Raw genomic sequence first — 8833 nt, 5'->3', positions numbered from 1 at the left:
TATTCACACATTACATTCCCCTCTTTTATATACCAGCCTACCCTATATCTAGTAAGAACTAGAACATTCGCCAAAGTACATTATAGTTCTAGAAACGTTGCGTCACAGTAGTAGTTTGTTATATTTGTATAACGGTTACAGTTATATAAGCTGTGTAGATTGAGTTATCTTTAATAGGAATTAGTACATCAAGAAATGAGAGTATATTCGTAGTAAAGAAGGTTGTTGTTTGTAGTTAAGCACAAAGCTATACAATAGTCTATCTGTGCTCTGTCCACCACGGGTATCGAAACCCAGTTTCTAGCACTGTAAGTCCGCAGACTTACCTGTGTGCAACTGGGGGGGGGGCGTAGTAGAGGAAGTTTCTAGTGTATATTTAATGTTTGTGTGTTGATAAAATTGTAACATTGTGTTAGTGAACCCAGGTGGTAATTCCGAGTGTCAATGCAAATCAGTTATATTAGCAGAGGAGTCATTTATTGGCTTCCACCCCTGTGTCAGAAGTATTTATTCAAGCGAATGAATGAAAATCACTGCAGTTACAGTGACACATTCTGTTTTCCCTTACAATTCCTTTAAATCGACTGTGAACAGAGTTACGAAATTCCAAGGTAGCTATTGCAGACAATGCATCTTACAGGCATTTTGAAAATGTCAGGCAAAGATCATAAACCTGTGTTTTATCTGGATTTAGGTGAATGAGATTAACAATAGCTTCTATCGCTTCATCAATAAGATTGATTGATAGGTATAATACATTCAGGGCAGGTGGAAATAATGGATTAGAAGTTGCCGAAGGCTCACAAGCTAAAATCTTACAAACTTCAGCCACACTTTGAAATCAACGGTTGTTTTTGTGAGAGATGTGGTTTTCAAAGTAAGAAACGCAACAATCTAATGCAACCACATAACTGTCAAGTCTCCTAACGTAACTCCTATGAACTTAAGTGTCTTTGGTCTGCTTAAACGTGGTTTTGAAAGCCGAGATCCACTTATAGTAAAATATTTGTCATCACTGGAAAGTTTCTCAAAGCGTCTGTTCTAAGATATTGTTCTCCTTCACAAAAGGTTTTTTACAATGAAAATTGCAGTATCGAGCAACAGAACAATCGTCGATGGATTAGATCCACATAAACAGTACGGAACCTTGGACATCCTTTTATATGAAGTATGATTAACCCTCAATACCATATTTGACATCCTTTTATATGAAGTGTGATTAATCCTCTGTATCATAATTGAACATTTGAAGGATTACGAGTTGAACGTTGAATTGACTTGGTGAAACATTTTTGAGGTGTCAAGAAATAAGATAAACTGTTTGTTTGTTGTGATTGTTATTTATTTCACGTATAGCTAGCTACACAAGAGCTATCTGCACTAGCTATTCCTAATATTTGAAGTAATTAAATAGCGGTAAGGCATCTAGTCAACAACACTCACCATCAATTTTTGAGACACTCGTCTCGGGCGAATATTGAAATTTAACTGTCACTCTTATAACGCACCAAAAGAGCCACGTTTTTGAACTTCAGAACCCCAACTCCACAGTACTTCATATCAACCATTGAGCCGCGATCATCCCAACATAAAAATATCATAAACCATACTAAAAAAGTTTGTTTAATTGCCCGGAGTTTTATATTTGTTTTTATCCTGCGCGTCTCCAAAATAACTTATTTCTTATCTTAAAGTTTTGAAAAAAATGTTTCCTAATTGCTTGTTTATACATTATATTTTTATAGTTTGATTGGTGACGGCCCTAAGTAAGACAGTGGTAAGTTTACTGACTTACAATGCTAAAATCCGGGGTTCGATTCCCCACGGCGGACACAACAGATAGCCTAATGTAGTTTTGCTCTAAAAAAACAAACAAACAATTGTTTGATGATCGCTAATTGTCTTTAGTGCAAAACTACACAATGAGCTATCTGCGCTCTGTCTACAGGGGAGAATTGAACTTTGAATTTGAACATTGTAAGTTCAGAGACTTAATGCTGACCCACCGAGAGATAATTTGTTTGAAAATAAGTGTGTAATTTAAACAACTTAAAACATTTTCATAATTGTGTAATCAAAATTTCCAAAGCTGTTTAATGAACTGGTTATGCTAATTATTGGCCAACGACTAGTAAAATATAAAAACATGAATTGTTACTATTCGATGCAATTTGCTCTGGGTTGAGTTAGGAAAACCTAACTTAGAACTTATAGCAACTAGTGAAAGATTGAATGAAATATTTATTAAAACTTGTATAACTAAAAAAAATGTTAAACGAAACATAAGTCTTGTCGAATTAACAAAGTTTTTTGCTCTTACACATTCATTTGTTTATTTGTTGTTGTTTTTTTCACATTATCACATTGATCTATTAGTGACGTAAAAAATAACCTGCACTAAAAACAAAATAGAAACATCCTTTCGAAATAACAAAAAGTTAAAGCTACAAAGAGCACTCAAACGTTCTGAATGAAATCAATTTTATATATTTCGAAAACGAATTCAAGTTGATATTCAAAAACTTGTATTTTGCAACTATGAAAACCTGCAGTCTCTTTAATGTTTGTAAAACAAACAAACAAAAAGGCACCAGCACAATCTGATACATAGCTAAGCCTTTTGATTCAATGGGTTTACTACAAAACCAAAAAGGCAAGCAATTAATAAGCATCAACGCTGCACGTTAAGTCTTTTTTTTTTTTCGTGTAATACCCCAAAACAGTTACAAATACAATATGCCATTTTTGTACTAGTAGAACACAAATCAGTTGACGAGGGTTATACATAGCACAAATATGTATATATATATATATTTACTAAAGAATAATATAAAATTAAATCATAAAATTTTTAGATATTAAAGTAATTTATCAAGCTCCATGTGTGAAAACGTTTTTATAGCATGCCTTATCTGTTCTGTCGTAGTTACGGTTAATGAGTACAAGAAACTCGTTATCTTTAAGCCCTTCTAGTATTTGCTTAAGTCTAATATTGTGTGTTATCACTCCATGTCATGTCCATGTACACTCTCTTTATGTGCGTGTCCAACAAAGGTGATTTCTAATGAGTTGAACTTTGCGTTTTTTGTTTTTTTTTGTCAAGGATATTTTCATAACTTGTCAGCACATTCCACACACAGGTTATAAAAATATCCTTAAGGAAATAAATTCAACATTAAACTCACTAGAAATCAACTTTGTAGGACACAGAAAAAGAGAATAAACGGGCATGACATGGAGTGATACCAGACAAACAAACACTAGAAAAGCTTGTTGATATTTAATATCTAGTACTGAACAACAATAACCCCGATAATACAGATAAAAATGCTATAAAAGTGCCTAATGATAAGATAAAATATAATATCCAATATCAAGTAGTTAACTTTTCGGTTGGAGAGAGAGAGAGATTGTTTTCAAAAGGTAAGAAGGTTATTGTCCTGTGAGGAAAAAACTGATATTTACTGACCTCAATTTCTCCAAAACAACATTATCATGATAACCGGTCTTAAGTACACTAATATAAACGTTTTCCTTTTCTCTATTCAACAGTATACAGTAGGCTTTGCGGAATATTTTCTAGAATAAGACAACAGCTTTAGATTACACAATTACTGCAACCTGCATAGGACCTGAATAAAAAGAGAACCAAATAAATAAAAAAATTCTCGAAATACGCCCACATCATAAACCACGCAGAAAACTTTGAATTAAAAATGTTATTATTTAAAAAATTAAGTACAGAATATCTCTGAGAAAGCATTCATGAGAGGCCTGACATGACCAGGTGGTTAGGGCGCTCGACTCGCAATTTGAAGGTCGTGGGCTCGAATCCCGTCCCACTGAACATGCTCGCCCTTTCAGCCATGGGGGCGTTATAATGTGACGGTCAACCCCACTATTCATTGGTAAAAGAGTAGCCCAAGAGTTAGCCGGTGAGTGGTGATGACTGGCTGCCTTTCCTTTAATCCTTCACTCCTAAATTTGGGACGGCTAGCACAGATAGCTCTCGTGTAGCTTTGCGCGAAATTAAAAACAAACAAACGCTCATGAGAGATGAAGAGGATGTCGTTGTAACATTAGTTTGCTCAGTTCAATACAATACCAAGAGAGTACGTAGATAAATCTCAATGGCTAGACAAGCAAAATATATATCCTTCGTATTTATAATTAACTCTTATACGTTGTTTACAATAGCATGAATTAGGTATGATTCATTTACTAAACAGATATAGCTAACCTTCTTTGTTTGTTTGTTGTTAAACACAAAGCTATACAATGGGCTATCTATGCTATGCCCACCAAGGATATCGAAACCCGAATTTTAGCGTTAGAAGTCTTCAGGCTTACCGCCGAGGCACAGGGGTGGTGTGGGGATTTTTCTCTGATATGGTTAATGATTCTTGATAACAATTTTACTCTTCGTGACCACACTTACACATAGTTACATTACTCACCATAGTATAAATAGACAGATGTAAACCTTCCCCCATTTTTTCTTCATGGATGGAGTGAAGAGAGCAAGGCATCGAAATACAACAAGAACAACAGTTCAAATAGATGGTTGCACATACACTTTTTAGGGTTAAGTCATTTATAGTGACGCTTCTTATTATTCACGTGGATTCATCCTTTTAAGCTTTTTTTTGTGGCAGCTGGAGCAATTAAACAGTTCAATTGTATAGCTTTCTTCCATTATACACGCCAAACATTTAAAAAGTAAGACTATAAAAGCATTGGTCTTAAAACATGAACCAGTCGAGAGAGAAAAAAATGCTTATTTTATTCTCTTTCGTGCGTTTGTTACAGTATTCTGATAATTAATGCTATAATACATTCATAATTTGACAGTATTACGAAGGAAATAATATTCGACACATGAACTGTCACTAATGTGCGAAATTTTATGATTTACTTTAGACCCCTAATTTAGGTTTCATTTAAAGACGCCAAGTATTTCAATACTAAGAACACTGATATGGTAATGTTAACATAATATCTGAATACACCAAAGTGATATAATCATTAGGAATATTTAATCCCATCTCAATATGATAACATAACATTCTTTTCAAACTACGTAGGAATAAGTTTGACCGATTAAACCTGCCTGAATCTTCAGGGTTACAGGCTAGTAAACTGTCGACAAAATTACTTTGCATTAAATACCCCGTTTCCACTTTTTCATAAGAAAATCAGTACAGAACTATATATTTTCAACATCTGTTAAATACTATGATGAAATAGTGATAGTGAATGCTGATAGTTGATTGTACGGTCTACATATAAAAATGCGTATAGATATGTTTTATGGTAATTTTTGTAATAATAGTGTTCCCTATACGGTTAATGAAGCATATACAAGTACTAATACTATAGGTCGGTCGTGATCTAATTTTAGCATGCCGGACTATAAATCCTAGAGTTTGTGGTTCGTATCTATTACTTCAAAATCATGCTTCGCCCTGTGGAGTCGTGGGTGCATCTTAAGAATGAAGGTAAAATCCCGCTATTCGATTAGAATAGTCCAAGAGCTATCGATAGGTGTTGTTGACCAGCTGCCTTTTCTCTAGAGTCTAGTCTATCACTTCAAAATCAGGGACGGCTTAGCGTGCCTTTGTGTAGTCTTAGCGAATATCTGAAGCAATCACACAGCTTCGCTATAATTTCTAAAGTATTTCCATAAAGCTGTGTTTTACGATTTTACCATCCTGAAAGTAAGAAATTTAAAATTATAGTTATGTGTGACAGAAGTAAAACTCTATGTAATGTACAAAATTATCTCTCTTTTTTAAATTATGCACAGAGTTTATCCCAGAAAGTGCTATATCCTTCTTAAGGTACTATAAATGTTCAGCAGGTTCAATGTGACTTTTGTTACGCAAGATGTTCGTGTACACGCAACTATTGAGGTATACGCTTAGTTAATCACACTTCTTACCACCTGTTCGTTACAGACCGTATCCAGCAACTACTCGTAGTCTAAATGCCCTTGAGGCGAGTGTAGATGTAAACATACAAAAAAAGGAGCCTTTTTCCAATACTCCTTAGTAATGTAATTTTTGTTGTTGTTGTTATTCTTACTTCCTCTTCCACCCAAACACGGTACGAAACAAAGCAACGTTCATCAGTCGAAAGTACATCATTCAAAATGTAAAATACGTGTTACATGATGTGGAAGCTCAACTGAGCTCAAAACAAAAGCCTCTCCCCAAGATCAAACGAAAGAAATCGGGTGATATGATGAAAAAGACATCTGAGTTTGTAATATTTTACTTATATTGTGGTCACACCCCTACAAATATGCTTATTTTAAATATTCACATTATGATGCTAATATGTTTGACGCTACACAGCCAGATAGTGTACTTTAGTAGAAAACCACTGTAAAACTATTATAAGACAACCCCACATAAATCAAAATATTTATATGGTGTATTAAGATAAGAAAAAAAATTCCTTTGATAAATGTGGTGTAACTTATTCGTGGTTTAGTCAAAAGAACACGAATATCAACTCAATAAAAACGTTTTTGTGGCCGATAGGAGCTACTTTTTGTGTTTAAATGGTTTTTAGGACTGAGTTGTACATAACAAATTTAAATACGTGTGTGTGTGTGTGTGTCGTAGTTAAAAAAACTTATAAGAATAAGAGTTTTAAACATTGTATGAAAGAAAAGCTCATAAAATTAGAATTTACATTGAAACCAATATATTAAATAATAGTCGTAGAATTTAGCGCTAAAATGTATTAAATGTTTATTACCTAATTAGTAAGTATAAGGCACACTTCTGTACTGTTATTCTTAGTTGTATAGTGAATTTATGGTGATGGTAGGTGCAGTTCAGCGCTAAGATGTGTTAAATAAATATCATTTGATCAACACGTGTAACATTTACTTTTATACTGTGTAATGAGAACATGTTGCCTATAAGTGCAATTAAACATTAAAATGTGTTTAACTTGTATCGCGTAATCAATAAGTTGTTAAAAGAATCAGCGTTGAAATTTGCTAAAATACAGCAAAATGTCATTCTAAGAAATCATAAGTGAAATAAAAGAAGAACATCCAGTGCCGACGCGGTCTTTCGCATAATACCAGGGCTCATCAGATCGGCTGGGATACAACAGATATAATAGTGGTCGAGACGCTATTTATATCATCAATTTCATGAACAACGGTTGTTATGGTATGAACTAAATTCAGTAAGATAATTATAATTATTGTCAGTTTTGTTTAAGTCATTTATAAATCTCAGAATTAGGTAATGTTCGTGGAGAGTGCGGCTCATAATAAGGTGTAAAATTAAAATGTAATCATTATTCGCATTTGCAGTGTTAAGAAAACAACTGTCCGGTAGAAAGGTTCATATGCACAAATGTTATACATAAATGAGATGTTTCCCCCCAATATCCTAACGTTGGTTATCATTATACAAAAGGATAAATGCAATAAAATTTCTCGTCTAAGGTAGAATGACTAGGACAATAAACGTTATTAATAGCTGGAAGCTAAGACTTTAAAACATTCTAAAATTTCTCTAGAAAAGAAAAAAATCCATTAAAATATAGCATTCATGGTGTTCGTATTATGCGTGTTTTATTTTTAAAATCATTTTAATTTTATCTAGCGTTACCTCACTTATGCTATGAAATAATTAATAATAATAGTGAATTATATATATATTATTTTCACCTAAAACTAAAAGTTGTAGGCTTGAAAAAATTACAACTACAGTAACTTACTTGTGTTGAGGTGTTCCAATACAAATAGCAAGATGAGAAAAACGATCCTTCCTAAGCAAGAGTTCATTTTCTTGGAATAGGTGAGAAGAACGGGACTACAAGTAAACGCGTGCACTAATAGATTATAAGAAGCAGAATGAACACACACCAAACCAAAGACTCTACACGGAACGTTTAGTACTGACACGTGACCACCACGATGCGGAGGGAGGGGAGGGGGTTGCAAGTCATGTTGTCCTAAACGCGTTGCCTATCTGAACCCGCCTGTGTTTTCGGGGCTCGTTTCGTGATTATTAAGCAAACTGTCCAATTAGAAATAAAATAATGTAGATTGTCACCTAACAAAGAGTTTCTATCGACAAGCGTGAGAATCTCTTTGTGTAGTACACTGTAGTTTAATTTTTATAAACATATGATACTACATATTTGAAGAAAAAGAATTGATTTGTGCAAATTCATAAAAAAAACAGTAAGATCACTTCAGCATAATAATCCACAAATATCATGTTGATGTGCTGTTGCTGTTTTTATCTATATTTATGCGAATATATATGTATATACATATAATACTTGTTTTGCCTTGCAATAATGATTACCCTGTTCATAAAACTGGTATTTAATATTTCCCAGTAAAAATGATAACTGCTCTAACAAGAGGTTTGACAGAGAATGTCATAGAGAATTAATAAACATTTTGCACCACAGGTGGACCAGAGGAGGGAGCGCTTGGGACGCCTCCCACAATTCCAGTGGTGCCCTATACATATATATATAGGCGCAGGGGTAGTACTAGCTTACTGGGGACTCTAAGCAGGAGTAGTTTTGGATCCTCTCACCAAACCTATAAATATACTAATTGTAATATTTACACAAACCAAAAAATACACCAACACAACACATACTACACTTGATAAAAAGTAATTTCTACCCACACACACTAACACCACTACGCGGGTATGTTTCTCAACCCATATTCATTGTGTACGTAATGCACTACGAAACCAATCAGGTACGCGCATCACAAGTGTGCCTGGCTGAGAAATGTCATGCTGCAGTAATTTTTAAACATCTGTCCGTTACAGAGTGA

At 34.1% G+C, this 8833-nt stretch overlaps 1 protein-coding gene across 1 annotated transcript in view; it reads right to left on the bottom strand.

The window, feature by feature from the left end:
• LOC111085146 overlaps positions 1–8106 on the bottom strand; it is a 19356-nt gene extending 11250 nt beyond the window's left edge. The window contains exon 1 of the mRNA XM_022382484.1: positions 7747–8106. Within this exon, the coding sequence (XP_022238192.1) occupies positions 7747–7813 (67 nt within the window). The 5' untranslated portion in view covers positions 7814–8106. The remainder of the gene's footprint in view (positions 1–7746) is intronic.
• Between the last annotated feature and the right edge of the window lie 727 nt (positions 8107–8833).

Source organism: Limulus polyphemus, unplaced genomic scaffold, assembly GCF_000517525.1.
Source record: "Limulus polyphemus unplaced genomic scaffold, Limulus_polyphemus-2.1.2 Scaffold252, whole genome shotgun sequence".
In the NCBI taxonomy this organism is placed as follows: Eukaryota; Metazoa; Arthropoda; class Merostomata; order Xiphosura; family Limulidae; genus Limulus; species Limulus polyphemus.
Note: the sequence above shows the minus strand (reverse complement) of the source record. Positions and strands in the feature narration are given on the sequence as shown.